Raw genomic sequence first — 22,888 nt, 5'->3', positions numbered from 1 at the left:
ACTCGAGCAACTGGATTTGCTTGCGGTACAAGACCCAGGCTTTGGAGCCCGATAACAATGGCAACCCTGTGCACCTGGATTTCTGTGGAAAGACACAGCTGGTGGTTCTTCCACACATGTTTCTGGAGGCGCCCGAAGGCTCTGCTGGCTCTGGCGAATTGATTGTCAATGTCCCTTACTACCGTAGTGTCGTTGGAGAAGAGCGCAGTCGTTTGCATATGGTAGCTCAAGAGTGGGCTCTTGGGTGGTTTTTGTTCGTGCAAGAAGGCAGCCACTCTCAAGCAGTACGATAAGTCGATGTATTGATGACATGTCAAAAGATGCTGAAGAGGTTTTGTGTCATAAACTGAAAAAGAACAGCTTCTCTATCCAGGCTGAGAGCCAACAGGTTTCACCAATAAATGGCATGTTGTAGCATTTGTAGGATTTGTAAATGATGGTGAAATTCGAGAAAACTTTTTGTGTTGCAAAGAGCTACCTGAACCAAGTAAAGGCCAAGATATATTTAATGTTTTGACTTCATATCTGGAAACAAAAGGTCTGTCGTGGAGGGACTGTTTAGGCATCAATGGTTGGCTCCATGAGAGGTTTTGTTTCTCTTGTAAAAAAAAAATCCTGACATTGTCACAACACACTGGTGTCTTCACAGAGAGCTACTGATGTCAAAAACTCTTGGAGATTAAATGAAAAAAGTTCCGGATGATGCTACAAAAATGGTTAACTTTATTAAACAAAGACCAATTCACTCAAGTGTGTTTAAAAAACTATGTTAAACTTGGAACAAAGAGCACACCAATCTCCTGCTATGTACAGAAATCCAGTGGCTTGGCAGAGGAAGAGTTGTAAACAGGGTGTTTGAGCTGAAAGGTGAATTGCAGGAGTAGTTCAAGAAAATAGTAGGCCAGATTTTGCTGAGTGCTTTGAAGATGAAGAATGGCTGCAGATACTAGCCTACTTAACAGGCATTTTTCATCATATGAACCAGTTGAACAAGTCTTTGCAAGGCCCTAGAGAAAACATTTTGACTTCAAGTGACAAGATTCATGGATTTAAAAGGAAACTGAATCTTTGGAAAAATCATGTTGCAAAAGGAAATCTTGAAGTATTTCCACTGCTGCTTGGGCTTGAGAGTGGGGAAGGATATCAGAAAGTCTCGAGTCTTATTGAAAACCACCTGGAAGAACTGCAGAACAAAATTGAACAGTACTTTTCCTCCCTTTCAACACAAATGTATGACTGGGTGAAGGACCCTTTCTCTGAATCTTCTGCTCAACCTGAGAACTTGACTTTGAGAGAAGAGGAAGAACTTTGTGAGATGCAGTCTGATCGTGCACTCAAGATTAGATTTACTGACCTGCCCCCGGACAAATTCTGGATTTCTGTGAAAGAAGAGTATCCTGCCATTCATAGGAAAGAAATTAATATTTTTCTGCAGATAACAACTTCTAACATGTGTGAGCAAGCTTTTTCTTGTTTAACAAGCATCAGAAGATGAAATCCGTGTGAGCTTATCTCAAGTTTGACCCAGCATTGAGTATTTGTGCAGCAAAAAACAAGTACAGGTTTCACGTGCCTAGGCCTATATTTGAGCTTGACCATGTCACTTAGTAAGAAAATGTCTTTTCAAGTTATTGTATAAAATTGTGCCGCAGTCTATATTTTTATTCATATTGCTCTGGCTTATGGTTATAAGTAGTTCTACTATTTAACATGGTCAATAAATTTTTTTGTTGTAAAGAGCATTAGTTAAAATCAATTTGCAACCTTTATTTAAATTAAATCTACTGAGCCCATCTTTAGAAAAATTAAATCCCATTTTGGCATTAGCCAGTTATTTACAGAAATTTATTATATTTGCCTTATGAGTTTTAAAAATATTATGAAAGGAAAAGAAAGAGATTAATTTCAAGAAAGGTAAACTCCGCTTAGCTATTTGTTTTTTTTCAAGGAAGGTTGGTTAAAACTTCATTCTCTACGCAAAAGAGCATTGACAATTATTTTTGGATTATTTTGAACCTACTGATCACACTAATGTACTGTGAGCTGTGGATATAATATTTTTTGCACGGGTGTCCCCCGAGACCGGGAAATTATTTCACGGGTTGCACCAGGGTAAAAATGTAGAGAAAGGTTGTCTATCCACGGCCTCCTCTACTGTAAAGATGAAGCCACACTCAGTTTGGAGGAACAACACCTTATATTCCGTCTGGGCAGCCTACAACCTGATGGCATGAACATCGACTTCTCTAACTTCTGCTAAGGCCCCACCTCCCCCTCGTACCCCATCTGTTACTTATTTTTATACACACATTCTTTCTCTCACTCTCCTTTTTCTCCCTCTGTCCCTCTGAATATACCCCTTGCCCATCCTCTGGGTCCCCCCCCCACCGTCTTTCTTCCCAGACCTCCTGTCCCATGATCCTCTTGTATCCCTTTTGCCAATCACCTGTCCAGCTCTTGGCTCTATCCCTCCCCCTCCTGTCTTCTCCTATCATTTTGGATCTCCCCCTCCCCCTCCAACTTTCAAATCCCTTACTCACTCTTCCTTCAGTTAGTCTGAAGAAGGGTCTTGGCCTGAAATGTCGACTGCACCTCTTCCTAGAGATGCTGCCTGGCCTGCTGCGTTCACCAGCAACTTTGATGTGTGTTGCTAGAAAGGTTGTTTAAATAGGTTGTCCATCACAGCTGTGTTTTTAAACAATCAAGGAACCAATCCTTGGTTCCCAATCCTCTGCCTGGGAAAAAGCACCATGAGCACCCTCCCTGTGCATGCCCCTTGTAAGCTTAAACTGAACTTTAGCCCTACTGAGGCCTCGATACCCTGCTGCTTCCTGCTGTATGTGTGGTGAGAATTGGGCTGTAATACTGACACCTGAAACTGGATTTGCCTTTGTGAAGAAGGGGAAGCCTGAATTTCTAGTTGAGCAAGGACGTATTCAACAAGTGAAGCCTCTAGAAGGTGGCATCCATCAATAAGGACCATCACCATCAAGGACAAGCCCACTCCTCATTACTACCATTAGGGAGGAGATACAGGAGCCTGAAGACTCACAAGAACAGCTTCTTCCCATCCAGCATCAGATTTCTGAATGGACAATGAACTCATGTACTCGACCTCAGTATTTTGCACTATTTAAAGTCATAGAGTCACAGAGCATCACAGACCAGAAGTAAGCTCTTCAGCCCATCTGGTCTGTCTAGTCCCATCGACCCGCACTGGGGCCATAGCCGTCCATACCCAACCCATCCATATACTTATCCAAACTTCTCTTAAATGTTGAAACTGTATCAGTATCCTCCACTTCCACTGGCAGCTTGTTCCACACTCTCACCGTCCTTTGAGTGACAAAGCTCCCCCTCAGGGTGCCCCATAAACAGTTCACCTTTCACCCTTAACCTATGACCTCTAGTTCTTGTCTCACCTAACCTGAGTGGAAAAAGCCTGCTTGCATTTACCCTATCTATACCCCTCATAATTTTGTATACCTCCATCAAATCTCTCCTCATTCTCCTACGCTCCAGGAAATGAAGTCCTAACGTATCCATCCTTTCCCTATGACTCAGATCCTCAAGTCCTGACAACATCCTTGTAAATTTTCTCTACTCTCTTCCAATCTTCTTGATATTTTTTCCTGTAGGTAGGTGAACAGAACTGCAAAAATAGTGGGTAAAGGGCCACTGTTGTCTTATTTTCAGCCGATGATGTAAAGCGTTGTGCTAACCGCTATGCCACTGTACTGCTGGGCTACGTCAGCTACATAAGCAAAGATAATGCTGTTCTCTGACTTGTGGGTCTTTAATACTTTCTGCCACAAACGCACCCAGAAAAGAGCACCATATCAGGCATGGGCGTCCTTTGGTCCCTTTCCCAGGCAGAACCAGACTGTTTTTAATGAGCAACTCGAGGGGGCACATTCACGTAACGGTTAGCATAACACTTCAGACACCAATGACCCAGGTTCAATTTCCGCCTCTCTGTACATTCTCCCTGTGACCGCGTGGGTTTCCTCTGGGTGCCCCAGTTTCCTCCCACAGTCCAAAGACGTGGGTTAATTGGTCAGATGAGTGTCACTGGGCAGTGTAGGCTGGGTGAGCCAAAAGGGCCAGTACCTAGAAATAAAATTTTTTAGGTTAGTTTATGAGGACAATCAGTCCTCGTTTATTGTCATTTAGAAATGCATACATTAAAAAATGATACAATGTTCCTCCAGAATGATATCACAGAAACACAGGACAAACCAAGACTAAAACTGACAAAAGCACATAATTATAACATATAATTACAACAGTGCAAAGCAATACTATAATTTGATAAAGAGCAGACCATGGGCACGGTAAAAAAAAAAGTCTCAAAGTTCCGATAGCCCATCATTCACGCAGACAGCAGAAGGGAGAAACTCTCCCTGCCATGAACCTCCAGCACCATAAACTTGCTGATGCAGCACCACTGGAAGCACCCGACCGCAGCGGACTCTGAGTCTGTCCGAAAACTTTGAGCCTCCGACCAGCCCTCCGACACAGCCTCTCCGAGCACCATCCTTTGCCAAGCGCTTTGACCCCGCCCCGGGCACATAGCAACAAGCAAAGCCGAGGACTCGGGTCCTTCCCCTCCAGAGACTCTGGATCACACAGTAGCAGCGACAGCGAAGAAGGCATTTCAGAAGTTTCACCTGATGTTCCTCCGTGCTCTCACGTCTGTCTCCATCAAATCAGGATTGTGCACGGCCCCTACTTGATAGATAACAGACATCACCACCGGAGTGGCCACTGCGAGCTGTGTTGCGCCGCCACCTTCTCCTCCTTAAAATTTTAAAATTTTAAGAATAAACTCTTACAATGAAGTGGAGGAAACCTCGTTGTGCAGGATTGGGCAGGACTAATACAGAAATGCAATTTCTTTAGCTTACAGTGGGTTGGCTCTTTGAACTTAATGACCGAGCTGTGATGAGTGTTTTAGAGGTGAACCTATTAAGGTATGGATGAATTCCTTTTTGGTTTATCTGCTGGAAGTATATAATTTCTTCAAAGAAGAAAGGATTCAATGTTGTTTAATGTCATTTCCAGTACACAAGTGTAGAGGAGAACAGAATTAATTGTTACTCTGGATTTGATGCAGCACGAAAAAAACACAGAATAAGATAAAGAACACAATAATAATTTTAAAAATGGCACGGTAGTGTAGTGGTTAGCACAACTCTTTACAGCACCAGTGACCCTGGTTCAATTCCTGTCACTGCCTGTAAGGAGTTTGTCCTTTCTCCCTTGACCACGTGAGTTTCCTCCGGGTGCTCCGCTTTCCCCCCACAGTCCAAAGATGTACCGGTTGGACAGTTGATTTGTCATTGCAAATTGTCCAGTGATTAGGCTGGGGTAAATCGAGGCATTGCTGGGTGGTACAGCTCGCAAGGCCAGAATGGCCTGTTCTGCTCTGTAGCTGTACAATACATAAGTTAGCTTATACACATAGGTTATTGTACGTTCATAAAGTGACTAAGCACAGGAGTGTCTGTACGTAAGGTGACTGACAGGAGGTACAGTAGTGGTGGCGGGGGACTTTATTAACTTAAAGTAAAATAACATTAAATTGAATAGTTCAGTCACTATTTCTCTGAAATGTTGATCAGCTGTTGGCAACTTCTTCAATAAACCACTTTACTGATTGATCTCTCGGTAACAGTGACCTGATTTCCCTTGAGCTGCTTGTTGGGAGGCCGATAGCAGGAAGATTTTGTTGTATATCAGCTCTCGCCCGTCACAAGAAACATTTTCTTTTGAAGGAAACTTCGAGTGAATCTCTGGCACTTCAGATTCATGTGTTGTCTAACCAGAGATTTATAGAGCTGCAACAATATCTCACGGCTCTTGAATTCCGTGACAAATAAATGCCTGCACTCCATACACCTTTCTAATCCTCCTATCGGCTTTCTGAGTTTTGGATACTGGGCGAATAAAGGAATATGGGGGTAGAGCACAAAAAGGTTGTTGATTTACAGATTCACCCCGAACCCTAATGAATGGTGGAACAGAATGAAAGAACCAAATGGTTTTTTCCTGCTATTTCTGATATTCTTAAACGTTGTCCTGCAATAAGAATGACACTTCTACAGATGCGTGGTGGAGAGTGTATTAACTGGCTGCATCACAGCCTGGTATTGAAACACCAATGCCCTTAAACAAAAAATCCTACAAAAATAGTGGATACAGCCCAGTCTGTCACAGGAAAAGCCCTCCCACCATTGAACACATCTACATGAAACACAGTCACAGAAAAGAAGCATCCAGCATCAGGGACCCCCCCACTCAGGTCAGGCTTTCTTCTCGCTGCTGCCATCAGGAAGGAGATACAACGGGCCCAGGACTTGAACCACCAGACTCCGGAACAGTTATCATCAGGCTCCTGAACCAGAGGGGATAACTTCACTTGCCTCCACCTTGAAATGTTCCCACAACCAATGGACGCTTTATCTCATGTTCTTTATATATGTTGCTTATTTATTTATTATCTTTTTTTTTCTTTTTGTATTTGCACAGTTTGTTGTCTCCTGCACACTGGTTAAACACCCTGGTTGGCCAGGTTTTCATTGATTCTGTTATGGTTATTATTCTATGGATTTATTGTGTATGCCCACAAGAAAATGAATCTCAGGGTTGTATATGGTGTCCACAAATTATATACTTTGATAATATAATTTACTTTGAACTTTATGATATCGAATATTCAGAAAGTAGATAAAACCCTTCACAGGTATCCCCCGCTTTTCGAAAGTTCACTTTATGCCACTTCGCTTTTACGAAAGACCTATATTAGTACCTGTTTTCGCTAACCGAAAGAAATCCGAATAAGAGTTTCGCTTTTACAAAAAAAGGCGAAAAGTGAAAATAGCATTCGGCGTTTGTTTTGCAGCGAGCCGTTATACAGGCAGCGCGCACCCCGAGCAGCGAGAGTGGCGCCGCCAAGCGCCTTCCCCGGGAACTACACTCAGCATCTCAGCATCAAGCCGCCATAGCTTTGAACTGTGTCTGTGAGCATCTGTGCTTTATCTCGATTTATTTTGTGCATCTGTTAGCAAAATGTGTCCTCAGGTATCAGAAAAGCCTAAGAGAGCTCGTAAGGGTGTTAAGCTTAGCGTAAAACTGGACGTAATTAAGCGTTCGATCGTGGCGAACGAAATAAAGAAATTTGTGTGTGTTTTGAACTTGCCTGCGTCCACCATTCGTACTATTTACACGCAGAGAGAAAGAATTTTAAAAGCTGCCGATGTTACTATTGGTTCTGCTAGTAGCAAAGTGGTCAGCATCCAGTAATGGATAAAATGGAAAGTCTATTGCTTGAGTGGATTGATTGGTGTACAAAGCACGGTGTTCCGTTAAATTATCTTGTACTTAAGGAGAAATCAGCCAGTCTTTTTAATAAGCTGAAACAGAAAGCACTGGACGATGGTGATGAAAGTTTTGCAAAAGTGGAATTTAAAGGTAGTCATGGGTGGTTTGATTGGTTTTTGAAGCGAAGGGCAGTTTCATAGCTTAAAGGTTACTGGAGAGAGTGCTTCGGCTGGTACTGAAGCTGCTGAAAACTTCCCAGAAGAACTGGAGAAAGTAATTACAGTTCCTGCTTTTACTATATGTTAGAGTTATTTTAGGTTTTATGTGTTATTTGGTATGATTTGGTAGGTTTTTTTTGGGTCTGGGAACGCTCAAAGATTTTTCCCATATAAATTAATGGTAATTGCTTCTTCGCTTTACGCCATTTCGGCTTACGAAAGGTTTCTTAGGAACGCAGTACTTTCGGATAGCGGGAGAAACCTATACTAGTATTGGTTGTTCATCCATCGTCGTCGATGAAGACCTCGACACCATTATGATGGTGTCGAGACTAGCGCGTGACTTGGATTTAAGTGAGGGAGAGTTGCGCAGCGTCAGCCTCACTCTCTCTTCCCAATTCCCATCTGGATCCAGTGGCAAGACAGAGAGATGGGACTAGGCGCAGTGGATGACCAGGACATCTTCTATGTCTTGTCCCGCTCTACGTTTTCCACAACCTTTGCACAGACCGCTTTCTTGACCATTGGACCTTCCATTGGTTTCATTCGCTCAATCCACCGGAGTCTGTCTTCACATGCTGGGATAGATAACTCCCTATCTCACAGAGGGTTTGAGACCCGTTGGCTACCCTCACCTGGTTTAGCCGGCTTGTCAAAGCTGTTGCCCGGAGTGTGGCCGCTGTCGCATGCAAACAGCTACGGGGAGCCCCAGGTGAGAGCTGAGTGCCAGGTGGGGACAGAAGGTGGACTAACCACCTTGAAAAGGGCGCGACATGTTCCCCCACCCCATACACCTCATGATATTATGATAAATGAAAACCCTATTCAGGCACACCTATCCTCATAAGGCATGCTCTCTCATCCAGGCAGCATCCTGGTAAATCTCCTCTGCACCCTCTCTAAAGCTTCCATATGCTTCCCATAATGAGGTGACCAGACTGAACACAATACTCCAAGTGTGGTCTAACCCAAATTTACAGAGCTGCAGCATTGCCCCCAGCTAACAAAAACTAAATTACTGCTTCCGAGCAGTTTTGGGCCCCTTATGAAAAAGGATGTGCTGCTATTGGAGAGGGTTCAGTGGAAGTTCATGAGAACGATTCTGGGAATAAAAGGGTTACCATGTGAGGACCAATTGATGGCTCAACGCTGGTACACAAAAGAGTGAGGAGGGATCTCACTGAAACCTAGTGTATGTTGAACAGTCCACGTTCCAAGCCTATACTGGTATCGGTCCCCCACTTCTCCTTCGCTACATCAACGACTGCATTGGCGCTGCTTCCTGCACGCATGCTGAACTCGTTGACTTCATTAACTTTGCCTCCAACTTCCACTCTGCCCTCAAATTTACCTGGTCCATTTCTGACACCTCCCTTCCCTTCCCTTCCTTGATCTCTCTGTCTCTGTCTCTGGAGACAGCTTATCTACTGATGTCTACTATAAGCCCACAGACTCTCACAGCTACCTGGACTATTCCTGTTCCCACCCTTTTACTTGTAAAAATGCCATCCCCTTCTCTCAATTCCTCCGTCTCCGCTGCATCTGCTCTCAGAATGAGGCTTTTCTTTCCAGGATGACGGAGGTGTTTTCCTTTTTTAAAGAAAGGGGCTTCCTTTCCTCCGCCATCAACTCTGCCCTCAAACACATCTCTCCCATTTCACGCACAATGGCTCTCACCCCATCCTCCCGCCACCCCACTAGGGATAGGGTTCCTCTTGTCCTCACCTACCACCCCACCAGCCTTTGGGTCCAACATAATAATTCTCTGTAACTTCCGCCACCTCCAACAGGATCCCACCACCAAGCACATCTTTCCCACCCACCCCCACCTTTCTGCTTTCCACAGGGATCACTCCCTACGTGACTCCCTTGTCCATTCGTCCCCCCCATCCCTTCCCACCGATCTCCCTCCCGGCACTTATCCGTGTAAGCGGAACAAGTGCTACACATGCCCTTACACTTCCTCCCTTACCACCATTCAGGGCCCCAGACAGTCCTTCCAGGTGAGGCGACACTTCACCTGTGAGTCGGCTGGGGTGATATACTGCGTCTGGTGCTCCCGATGTGGCCTTCTATGTATTGGTGAGACCCGACGCAGACTGGGAGACCGTTTCGCTGAACACCTACGCTCTGTCCGCCAGAGAAAGCAGGATCTCCCAGTGGCCACACATTTTAATTCCACATCCCATTCCCATTCAGATATGTCAATCCATGGCCTGCTCTACTGTTAAGATGAAGCCACACTCAGGTTGGAGGAACAACACCTTATATTCCATCTGGGTAGCCTCCAACCTGATGGCATGAACATTGACTCCTCTAACTTCCGATAATGCCCCCGTCCCGTCTTACCCCATCCCTAATTTATTATTATTATTTTTTTATCTATTTCCCTCTCACAATAACTCCTTGCCTGTTCTCCATCTTCCTCTGGTGCTCCTCTCTCCCTTTTTTTTTTCCAAGGCCTTCCATCCCATGATATTCTCCCTTCTCCAGCCTCGTATCCCTTTTGCCAATCAACTTCCCAGCTGTTAGGTCCATCCCTCCCCCTCCAGTCTTCTCCTATCATTTCGAATCTCCCCCTCCCCCTCCCACTTACAAATCTCTTACTATCTCTTTTATCAGTTAGTCCTGACAAAGGGTCTCGACTCAAAACGTCGACTGTACTTCTTCCTATAGATGCTGCCAGGCCTGCTGCGTTCACCAGCATTTTGTGTGAGTTGCTTGAGTTTCCAGCATCTGCAGATTTTCTTGTGTATATTGAAAGACCTGGATAGAGTGGATGTGGAGAGGATGTTTCCCTTGGTTGGGGGAGTCTAAGATCAGAGGGCACAGCTTCAGAATAGAAGGACGTCCATATAGAATGGAGATGAGGAGGAATTTCTTTAGCCAGAAAGTGGCGATTTTGTGGAATTCATTGTCACATGCAGCTGTGGAGGCCAAGTCATTAGGTATATTTACGGCAGAGGTTGATGGACTCTTGATTGGTCAGGGAAGGCATGAAAGGTTACAGGGAGAAGGCAGGAGATTGGGGCTGAGAGGAAAAATAGTTCAGCCATGATGAAATGGTAGAGTAGACTCAATGGGTCAAATGGCCTAATTCTGCTCCATTTTATGGTCTTAATCACTCTTATCAACTTGCACGGCAACTTTGCAGGATCTATGGACTTGGACCTCAAGATCTTTTTTTTTCCTCCACACTGCTAAGAATCCTGCCATTAACCCTGTACTCTGCCTTCAAGTTCGACCTTCCAGAGTGTATCACCTCACACTTTTCTGCGTTAAACTCCCTGTCACTTCTCAGCCCAGTTCTACATCCTTTCAATGTCCTGTTGTAACCTACAGAATAAGGTAAAGAACACAATAATATTTTTTTTTTTGAAAAGCATGACATGGTAGCACGACCATGCTTTACAATACCAGCAACTCGGGTTCAATTCCCACCACTGCCTGCAAGGAGAAACAGAAAAGATTGTGCAGGCGCTGGAAATCCAGAGTAACACACACAAAATGCTGGAGGAACTCAACAGGTCAGACATTATCTACGGAAAGGAATAAAGAGTCGATGTTTCGGGCCAATACCCTTCACCAAGTCCTGACGAAAGGCCTCATCCTCTCCACAGATGCTGTCTGGCCTGTTGACAACTATCCACTACACCACCAACCTTTGCGTCATCAGAATCAGGTGTGGACTGATTGTGGACAGGGCCAACGAACTTAACCTGTTCTTTAACAGATTTGACATTGTGGCCCCTGCCCATCCCCCACATGAGCCATCTGTTGTCGGCCCCCAACCAACACATACTCCACTCTCCCCTCCTACCCCCACCTCACAGCCCCCCACCCTGCTCTCATGACTATACCCCTTCCCCACATGAAACCACCACGGTGGGCTTCACAGCTGAACAGGTGAGAAGGCAGTTGAAACGTCTCAACCCAAGCAAGGCTGCAGGCCCGGATGGTGTCAGCACCAAGGTGTTCAAAGCCTGTGCCCCTCAGCTATGTGGAGTACTTCACCATATCTTCAACCTGAGCCTGAGTCTCCAGAGGGTTCCTGTGCTGTGGAAGACATCCTGCCTCGTCCCTGTGCCGAAGATGCCGCGCTCCAGTGGCTTCAATGACTACAGACCGGTGGCATTAACCTCCAGCCTATGGTCAGGCCACACTTAGACCCCCTCCAGTTCACCTACCAGCCCTGACTCGGAGTTCAGGATGCCACCGTCTACCTGCTGAACCGTGGCTACGCCCACCTGGACAAGCCAGCGAGCACTGTGAGGGTCATGTTTTTTCACTTCTCCAGTGCGTTCAACACCATCCACCCTGCTCTGCTGGGGGAGAAGCTGACAGCGATGCAGGTGGATGCTCTCCTGGTGTCATGGATTATTGATTACCTGACTGGCAGACCACAGTACATGTGCTTGCAACACTGTGTGTCCGACAGAGTGATCAGCAGCACTGGGGCTCCACAGGGGACTGTCTTGTCTCCCTTTCTCTTCATCATTTACACCTCGGACTTCAACTACTGCACAGAGTCTTGTCATCTTCAGAAGTTTTCTGATGACTCTACCATAGTTGGATGTATCAGCAAGGGAGATGAGGCTGAGTACAGGGGTACGGTAGGAAACTTTGTCACATGGTGTGAGCAGAATTATCTGCAGCTTAATGTGAAAAAGACTAAGGAGCTGGTGGTAGACCTGAGGAGGGCTAAGGCACCGGTGACCCCTATTTCCATCCAGGGGGTCAGTGTGGACTTGGTGGAGGATTACAAGTACCGGGGGATACGAATTGACAATAAACTGGACTGGTCAAAGAACACTGAGGCTGTCTACAAGAAGGGTCAGAGCCATCTCTATTTTCTGAGGAGACTGAGGTCCTTTAACATCTGCCGGACGATGCTGAGGATGTTCTACGAGTCGGTGGTGGCCAGTGCTATCATATTTGCTCTTGTGTGCTGGGGCAGCAGGCTGAGGGTAGCAGACACCAACAGAATCAACAAACTCATTCGTAAGGCCAGTGATGTTGTGGGGATGGAACTGGACTCTCTGACGGTGGTGTCTGAAAAGAGGATGCTGTCCAAGTTGCATGCCATCTTGGACAATGTCTCCCATCCACTACATAATGTACTGGGTGGGCACAGGAGTACATTCAGCCAGAGACTCATTCCACCGAGATGCAGCACAGAGTGTCATAGGAAGGCATTCCTACCTGTGGCCATCAAACTTGACAACTCCTCCCTTGGAGGGTCAGACACCCTGTGCCAATAGGCTGGTCCTGGACTTATTTCCATCTGGCATAATTTATGTATTATTTAATTATGTATGGTTTTATATTGCTATATTTATACTCTATTCTTGGTTGGTGCAACTGTAACAAAACCCAATTTCCTTTGGGATCAATAAAGTATGTCTGTCTATCTATCTCTCTATCTATCTTTAATATCACCAGCATACGTCAGGAAATTTGTTGTCATGTGGCAGCGGTACACTACAATTATGATAATAAAAAATCTGTAAATTGCACTCAGAATATATTAAAGAAGTTAAATTAAGTAAATAGTGCAAAAAGAGAGAAAAAGTAGTGAGTTAGCATGAGAGACAATGTGGGTAGTTCATTAAAGAACCTGAATAACCCAAGTCTCTGTCTTGTTGTCCCCTTTTCCTTGGGTTTCAGTACCAGCTGGTGGCCGACCTGTTCCAGGAGGAGGACTCTTCAGCTTCCACTGGCAAAGTGAAAACGGGAAAAATAAACGTTCGTCCTCTCAAACCTGCCATGAAGACATCTAGCAAAGAGCACAAGAAAACTGTTGGACATCAGGTATGGGCTCCGTTTGGTCCCGTTCCCAAGCAGAAAGAGATTTTTTTTTAAATTAGCGGCTTGGGGTGGCACGGTAGTGCAGCAGTTAGTGTAACGGTACTGTAGCAAACACCACCAGCGGCCGGGGTTCAACTCTGGCACTCGTTGTAAGGAGTTTGTATGTTCTCTCCGTGACCACGAGGTGCTTCAGTTTCCTCCCACAGTCCAAAAGCATACTGGTTAATAGGTTAATAGGTTAATAAGTCACAGGGTGTAAAAGGAAGGGAGGGTGTGATGGTGGGGTGGAGATATATTTCTCCAAAGGAGGTGTAAGGTGTTCCTTCCCTCACTGGCCACTGGCCTGCAGGTCACCCATGGGCAAGGTGTAGCACGTGTTTACCCCCCCCCCCCCCGCCACCGCAGTCAGGGTCACGAGATGCCACAGGAGCAGGAGGTGGATATCACAAGTCCTGGTTATGCGACCACGGACACCAGGCAGACAATCTATAAATAGTATTGATAATGGCTGGGGTCACCCGTCTTGTAAAGGCACTGCCCAGAAGGAGGCAATGGCAAACCACTTCTGTAGAAAAATTTGCCAAGCACAATCATGGTCATGAAAAGACCATGATCAGCCACATCATACGACATGGCACATAGCTAAAGAGCAAATTAGAATGGGGCCCGTTACCATGCAGTATCTCTAAATAAAATTCTAAAATTAAACTCTTAAGGTGAATAGGAGGAAAATCTACTGGGCTGGATTGCACAGGACTTGGTCTGTCTCTCATCTTTACACCAGCCCTTCCCAGATCCTTGCTCATCCCTTGGTGACCAGGCTTTCGCCAGTACTGAAGACCTGTACTAGGACTGTTATAGAGCTACACAGTCAAGTCCACTTACGAGTGGCAACTAGGCCTAAGGTAGAGCAAACTGCAGTCGCACTCACACACCGCCCAGATGTCTTCTCAGGGCAGATAGGGATGGTTGAAATCAAATCAAGACTACAATATATAAAAAAAATTATTAAAATATTTGAAGAGCACTTATTTAACAAATTTACCAGCAAATTGGTGGGTCTTATTGACAGATCCACAATGGTCAGTGTGGTTCATCAGTCACCTACTTTTGCCTTCAGTTTCCACCCTCCTGAAGCTATCGATTTCTGGCCTCAGTACTTGAGCTACAGCTGTCCCTTGTCTGCACAACAGTTTTCCAAGTCTGAGTGAGCGCTTTCATGAGAGTGCAGCCAACATCTTTTCAACACACACAAAATGCTGGAGGAACTCAGCATGTCAGGCAACATCTATGGAAATGAATGGACTGTCATCGTTTTGGGCTGAGACCGGCCATCAGGACTGGAAAGGAAGGGGCAGGATGTCAGAATAAAAAGGTGGAGGCAGGGGAAGGAGGAAAAGCTGGAAGATGACAGGTGAAGCTAGGTGGATGGAAAAGGTAATGGGCTGGAGAAGAAGGAATCTGACAGGAGAAGAGAGTGGACCATGGGCGAAAATGAAGAAGGAGGGGTACCAGCAGGTGAGGAGAAGAGGTAAGAGGCCAGAGTGGGGAATAGAAGAAGGGAGAAGGGGAGGGAGAAATTACCAGAAGGAGAATCGATGTTCATGCCATCGGGTTGGAGGCTACCTAGGTGGAATATAAGGTGCTATTCCTCCACCCTGAGAGTGGCCTTGTTGTGGCAGAAGAGGAGGTCGTGAACCAACATATTGGAATGGGGATAGGAATTCAGCTATTTAGCCACTGGGAAATTCCAATTTTTTGGCAGATGAACACCCTTTCAGTAAGGTAAAAGTGAAACATTTTTAAGTAAAGCAATTTTGTTATGTCATCTTTCTGGTGGGGGTTCTCCTGGGCCCACCACAGGAAGCTTTCATCATGCATTCAGATATCTCATAAAGTATCATCTACCTATCATCTAATATCATCTATCTCATAAAGTTTCAAGCCATTCCCTGACTAAATATCAATTTTTTTGCTAATAGCTGTTGTTTTGCACACACTGTTAGTATATTGTTTCAATCCTGTGGGGTGGGAATGAGCTACACTTACTCTAGGACCGAGTTCAGTGAGTAATTGGATCCCAGCAAGTCAGGTTTTCCAGCAAGGCTTTATAAGGCATTGGTCAGGCTGCATTTGGGATATTGTGAGGAGGTTTGGGCTCCATATCTAAGAAAGGATGTACTGGCATTGGAGAGGGTCCACAGGAGATTCTTGAGAATGATCCCGGGAATGAAAGGGTTAATGTATGAAGAATGTTTGATGGCTCTGGGCCTGTACTTGAAGAATAAGTGGGGATCTCATTGAAACCTATCGAATATTGAAAGGCCTAGATAGAGTGGATGTGGAGAGGATATTTCCTACACTGGGGTAGTCCAAGACCAGAGGCATAGCTTCAGAATAGAGGGACGTTCTCTTAGAACAGAGATGAGGAGGAATTTATTGAGCCAGAGGGTGGTGAATCTGTAGAATTTATTGCCAAGTTGTTGGGTATATTTAAAGCAGAGATTGATAGGTCCCTGCTTAGTCAGGGCGTCAAAGGTCTCTGGGAGAAGAGAGGAGAATGAAATTGAGAGGGATAATAAATCAGCCATGGTGGAATGTCTGAACATATTCGATGGGCCAACATACCTTCTGGCACCCATCACTCTGATTATGTGGGTTAACACCACATGGAAACAAGCAGGTGAGGACTCAAAGGAGCCGAGCTCAGGATGAAGGGGAGTGAGTGATGGAACCTGTAGCCTTCACTCCCACGGCAGTTGTCATGGCTACCCCTGATCTTGCTGCTGCTGGCTTGCTTCCCTGCACACAGTGAGGCCGCTGCAGTAATCTGTTAGAGTGCTTTTGGGCTACTCCCTGCCGGACAGTCCGCAGCCTCTGCTCTCCAGACGTTCAGCCTCTGAACTCCAGACGCTCAGACTGTTTTGGAAAAGCTCTCTGATGTCATTAATTGCTTTCACAGCAAAATTAGAATCATTATTTCACCAGGCAGGTGAACTGCATGCACTCTCTGTAAAATGTAGCAAGTAAATCCATAATTATTTGACAAGTGTCTTGTACAGTCCAGCATTGCCTGGATTTGACTGGTTTTGAATGATATTTTAACCTTTTCTATAAATTAGCAGTAAAGAATTCAACCATGTTGAAGTAGAAACTTGCTACGGAGTGTATCGGGATCAAAAAGCAGCGGGTGACACAGTGGCGGGGTTTGCGTAATGCTTTACAACGTTATCAACTGTGATCCGGGTTCAATTCCTACTGCTGTCTGTAAGGAGTCTGTACGTTCCCCCTGTGACTGCGTCGGTTTCCTCCACGTTCCAAAGGCATACGGGTTAGGGTTAGTAAGGTGTGGGCATCACACCTGTTCAGAATCAGATATCTCTGACATGTTGTGGAATTTGTTGTCTGGGACGCCACAGTAACAGAGTGGTTAGCGTGACACTATTACAGCTCGGGGGTCGAAGTTCAGAGTTCAATTCTGCGTCCTCTCCATGTACACTCTCCCCATGACCGCTTGGGTTTCCTCCGGGTGCTCTGGTTTCCTCCCACATTCCAGAGACATACTGATTAGTAGGTTAATTGGTCGTTGTAAATTGTCTGGTGATTAGGCCAGGGTTAAATCAGTGGGTTACTGGGCAGTACAGCTCGAAGGGCCGGAATGGCCTGTTCCACACTGTATCTCTAAATAAATTCAATACCTGCATACACATGAAACTATTGTGTGCACTTCTGGTCACCTACCTACAGGAAAGATATCAATAAAAAAAAACGATATTGAAAGAGTGCTGAGAAAATTTACAAGGGCATTGCCAGGACTTGAGGGGGGAAAGGTTGCATACGTTAGGACTTTTAGGACGTTAAGAATAAAGGGAGACTTGGCAGAGCCATACCTAATTATGAGGGGTTTCGATAGGATGATGACAGCAGGCTTTTTACATTGAGGTTGAGTGAGACTATAACAGGGTGAAAGGTGAAATATTTCAGGGGACGTTGGGGGGAATCCTCTTCACTCAGAGGGTGGTTGAGAGTGTGGAACGAGCTGCCGGCGAAAGTGGTGGATGTGGGATTAATTGCAACATTTAAGAGAAGTTTGGATAAGTACATGGATGGGAGGGGCATGGAGGTCCATGGTTCTGGTGCAGGTGAATGGGGCCATGCAGAATAATAGTTCAGCATGGACTAGATGGGCTGAAGGGCTTGTTTCAGTGCAGTGGTGCTCTATGACTCTTTAACTAAAGCTCAGCAAGTTATTATCTGCAGAAAGGGAGGACGAGGAGTCTCCACTGGCCCATCGATTCTTCAGTTTAAATGAATTACAGACGTGGATTCTGGACAGACTCCAGTGAAGAGGAGCCCTCGTTGCTTTGCTAGGCCATAAGTTGTAATACGAAAGGAAAGCTAATCTAATTGCTGTTTTAAAATTGCATCTTGAGCCAGCTGCACTCAAACAAATGATTACAGTGTCTATGAGGTGAACGTTTGTTGGTGAGAAGCGTTGCTGTAGAAGGTGACCATGATTCATAAATTTGATTAATTTTGTCACTTTCTAATACCTAATCCCTTCTTTCACCCTGTTTGTCCTCAAGTGCATGTCACGCTGTGCAGCCCTGCTGCAGGCTGGTTTTGAATGGCAACAACAAATCTCACGACGTATTGCAGCGCTCTCGGAGGCTCACCAACTCCTCTCCTTTCTGAGGGGGCTGAACAGAGGTGGACTGCGCGCATCGGAACTCCTGCCATTCTACAGTATCCTGACGAAGGGTCTCGGCCTGAAACGTCGACTGCACCTCTTCCTACAGATGCTGCCTGGCCTGCTGCGTTCACCAGCAACCTTGATGTATGTTGCTTGAATTTCCAGCATCTGCAGAATTCCTGTTGTTTCCATTCTACAGTAGTGAGCATCCTAACAAGCTGCGTCAGCCAGTGGTACGGAAACTGCACTGCGGCGGAGAGGAAGGCTCTACAGTGGGTCGTCCAAACTTCCCAGTACACCACCAGCGCCGGCCTACCTGCCAACCATGAAGGATATTTATACAGAAAGGTGCCGGAAAAGGGCCAGTAACATCAAGAAGGATCCCACCCACCCTGCTCATGGAGTGTTTGTCCCACTCCCATCAAGGAGAAGGCTACGTAGCATCCATACCAGGACCACCAGACTCAACACCAGTCACTGTCCCCAAGCAGTAAGGCTGATCAACACCTCCACCCACTAACTCCACCGTTATTTTGTTATTTCCTGACCATCACCTTATGTACAGCCTAGTCTCGTTTTATGGACATACAATCAATCAATCTATAGAAGCTATCTTATGCATTTATGTTTATCGTGTTTTTATTATTACTGTATTCTTGATCTTATTGTATTTTTTTTTGGCACTGCATCAGTTCCGGAGTAACAATTATTTTGTTTTCTTTTGAACCTGTGTACAGGAAATGACGTTAAACAATCTTGATGCTTGATTCTGTTAATCTGATAGATTGCAGGTTTGGTTCCAGTATGTGCAGAGGAAGGCTGGTCACATCGAGTGATATTATCAACTGAATGAAGCTTGTGGGACAGGGGCAAGGGGGCTAAGATTGAAAAGGGCCACTGACTACTTGTAGGTGCCAGCAAGCTGGCAGGAAAGATCCATCATGGTTCCAAAAAGCAGAATGTTGGATTAGAGTGTAAAATTGTTATTTTCCTCGTATTTTCACTTGATCTATTCTACGTCCTATGTCCCATGATGAATCTCAGAATTGTATGCTACACGCATATTTTGATAATAAATATACCTTGAATCTTGAACCTATGCTTGCTTGTATTTCAAAGGTTCATTTATTATTGATGTATGCCGTATGCAACTCTGAGATCTGTCTTCTCCAGATAGCCATGGAACAAAGGAAACCATGAAAGTCAATTCAAAGAAAAGCAGCAACCTCACCCTTCTGCACAAAAAACTGTACCTCAATCGTCAATTTCTCTGCCCCCCCAACCACCCTCACCCGCACAAAATGCAACAAGAACATCAAGCCTCAAATTCACCTCTCCCACACAAAAAAAAACAAGAAGAATGGGCAAAAGCACATAAGACCCAAAAGACTGAAAAAGTCCATATAAAAAGTATTTTTAAATAATCAGCAATATACATGTAACCTTTCAGTGAATTTATTGCTTATTTATTTATCAGTATTATTTTGCTCTTTTTGTATTTGCAGTTTGCTGTCTTTTGCAAACAGATTGAACTTCCAAGTTGGTGCGGTCTTTCATTGATTCTATTATGGTTATTATTTTATTATGGAGTTATTGAGTATGCCTGCAAGGAAATGAATCTGAGGGTTGTATATGGTGACATTTATGTACTTCGATAATAAATTAACTTTGAACTTATGGGAGGTCCGTAACCAACAGGTTTTGTGCCTCACTCCTGAATTCCCAAGAACCTTTGAATTGCAGTCACCAGCTCCAATGAGCACAAATAATCAGACTATTGAATACTTTCTTGTACGATAAGATAGACTCTTGACCTCACAATCTACCTCATTATGACCCTGCACTTTACCATCTACCTGTGCTGCATTTTCTCTTAAGCTGTTACATCTTCTTCTGCATCTGCAGAATTCCTGTTGTTTACACCTTATTCTGCTATTGTTTGACTTTGTACTCAGTGCACTGTGTAATCAATTGATCAGTATGACCAGTGTGCTTTTCACTGTATCATGTGGAAATCATGAGTGCTGTTGAAGGGTCTCGGCCCTAAATGCTGACTGTTTATTCTGCTCCAGAGATGCTGCCTGACCTGCAGATTTCCCCCAGCACTCTATGTGTGTTATACTGTATCCCCTGCTCTAAAATGAGGTAATGTGGCAGCTCCACACTTGGAGCATTGTGTTCAGATCTGGTTTAGAGGGTGCCGAGGAGATTTCTCAGGACGCTGCCTGGAGTAGAGAGCATGTCCTATGAGGTAAGGTTGAGCAAGCTTAGGGCTTTTCTCTTTGGAGCGAAAAGTGACCTGATAGGGGTGTACTGGATAAGAAGAGGCATAGATCGAGTGGGCAACCCGAGACATTTCCCTAGGACAGAAATGGCTAATACCAGGGGGCATGGTTTTAATGTGATTGGAGGAAAGCATGGGGAGGGGGATGTCAGAGGTAGGTTTTTAATACAGAGAGTGGTGAGTGGTAGATGCAGATACATTTAGAAGACTCTTATATTGGCAGATAAATGATAGAAAATTGAAGGGCTGAAGGGCCCGTTGTGTTTCATACTCTGAGGGCCGACCCTAAACACTCGCATTGAGGTGTGGGTTAAACTATTCTGTAAATGCAAGACGGGACACAGAATGTAAAGGGTGAAAGTTGTCTCATCTGTGACTGTAGATGTCCATCCTGTAACAGAACCTGAAACATGTTGCCCAGGAGATCTATCTTCTCTGAAATGAATGGAGTTGGTTTATTATTGTAGCACGTAGGGAGATGCAGTGAGAAGCTTGTCCTGTGAGCCATTCACACAATCCATCGAGGTAGAACGATGACAAGGCAGGATAAGGTGTAACAGTTCCAGAGAAAGCCGGAATACGCGGTGACGTTTGCACGCTATCCCCAGCACACTCTCGGCTGTGTTGGCTGTTAACTCAAACAATGTATTTCACTGTGTGTTTGTTTATTGAGATACAGCACATTCCAGCCCAGCAGTCCTCCGGTTTTAATCTGAGTCTAATCGTGGCACAATTTACAATGACCAATTAACCTACCAACCATGTTTGGCTTGTGGGAGGAAAGCAGAGCACCCAGAGGAAACCCACGCAGTCCAGGGATGAATGTATAAAGTCCTTCCAGGCAGTGGTGGGAATTGAACCCAGGTGGCCTGTACCGTAAAGTGTTGTGCTAACCACTACGCTACCAGCCACTCATTCGATGGACATGTGACAAATAAACTTGAATCTTGAGTCGCATACACTATAAGGTCCAAGATCACAATGCGGTAGACAGTAAGATTCTTCGCGCTCTGACACAGATAGATACAGTCCTATGCTCCTCTGTTAAGCTGCATTTGCTTCTCTGTGGCCTAAAAAATTGCGGAATTTGAGAGATCCATTTTTCTTTCAGTTTCGGAACTCACTGCATCTGCTGATGGAGACGTTGAACGCCACGACACCGCATTATGTGCGCTGCATCAAGCCAAACGATGGGAAGTGTGCTTTCTCGTAAGTATTATGCATTGATCAATATGGTACTCTGTCACTGGGTGAAGGGGTTTATTCCAAGGTCAGGGTCATGCATACATTTTAACTTGGGGTACTGCAGAGTTGCAGTCTCTAGAATCTCCAAAGTAATTTGCCTACAGTTCTGGTCACCCCACTGTAGGAAGGATGTTAGGCTTTGGAAGGAAGCAAAAGAGAGTTACCAGGATGCTGCCTGGATGAGAGAGCGTGTGCTATCATGAGAGGCTGGACAAACTTTGGTTGTTTTCACTGGAGTGTCGGAGGCTGGGGGAAGATCTCATAAGAACATAATGGTTGATAAGATTATGAGAGGCGTTGACAGACAATATCGTTTCCCAATGTTGAAATGTGTAATACCAGAGGGCATGTATTTAAGGTGAGGGGGGGTAATTTCAAAGAGGATAAGAGAGACAAGTTTGTCACACAGAGTGGAGGGTGCCTGGAATGTGCTGCCTGGGGTGGTGGTAGGGGCAGAAATATTGGAGACTTTTAAGGGACATTCAGAAGGGCACGTGAATGTGAGGAAAATGAAGAGATATAGACATTGAGTAGGCAAAAGAGATTAGTTTAGTTGCCATTTGATTATTAGTTTATTTGGTTTGGCACAACATGGTGGGCTGAAGGGCCTGTTCGTGTACTGTACTGTTTCATGTTCTAATAATGTGCTATGTGCTATGCACGTGGCCAAGTGGTTAAGGCGTTCGTCTGGTGATTTGAAGGTCGCTAGTTCGAGCCTTGGCTGAGGCAGCGTGTGTGTCCTTGAGCAAGGCACTTAGTCACACATTGCTCTGCGACGACACCGGTGCCAAGCTGTATGGGTCCTAATGCCCTTCCCTTGGACAACATCGGTGGTGTGGAGAGGGGAGACTTGCAGCATGGGCAACTGCTGGTATTCCATACAACCTTGCTGAGACCTGCACCCTGGAAACCTTCCAAGGCACAAATCCATGGTCTCATGAGACTAACGGATGCCTATAATATGCTATGGTACTATTTCATGTTTTAATAATGTGCTATGGTACTGTTTCAGTTCTAATAATGTGCTATGGTTATCTATAGATGTACTATTTCTGGGTTTGGTGTGTGTATTATGTTGCTATTGGAATATTGGGATTCTGGTGTATGTAGGTATTGTAACATGCTTTATCACTACAGTAAAGAGTAACAGAACGGCGACAATTAAACAAAATTAAAGCTCATCTGTTTAAAATTAACGAGAAAAGTAGAAAATAGATCAAAAATTAAATTAAATAAGTAGTGTAAAAAAGAGGGAAAATAGTGAGGTAGTATTCATGGGTTTATTGTCCATTCAGAAACCTGATGGCGGAGGGGAAG

At 45.0% G+C, this 22,888-nt stretch overlaps 1 protein-coding gene across 2 annotated transcripts in view; it reads left to right on the top strand.

Moving 5' to 3' along the window:
- Positions 1-22,888, top strand: part of LOC134343838 (unconventional myosin-Vb-like) — a 293,220-nt gene that overhangs the window by 184,713 nt on the left and 85,619 nt on the right. For both annotated transcript variants that reach the window (XM_063042611.1, XM_063042610.1), the window contains exons 15-16: positions 13,209-13,352; positions 21,438-21,535. In XM_063042611.1, coding sequence (XP_062898681.1) covers positions 13,209-13,352; positions 21,438-21,535 — 242 coding nt within the window. The remainder of the gene's footprint in view (positions 1-13,208; positions 13,353-21,437; positions 21,536-22,888) is intronic.

The sequence above is a fragment of the Mobula hypostoma genome, chromosome 3, assembly GCF_963921235.1.
Source record: "Mobula hypostoma chromosome 3, sMobHyp1.1, whole genome shotgun sequence".
Classification (NCBI taxonomy): Eukaryota; Metazoa; Chordata; class Chondrichthyes; order Myliobatiformes; family Myliobatidae; genus Mobula; species Mobula hypostoma.
This window is presented reverse-complemented; position numbering and strand designations above follow the sequence as displayed.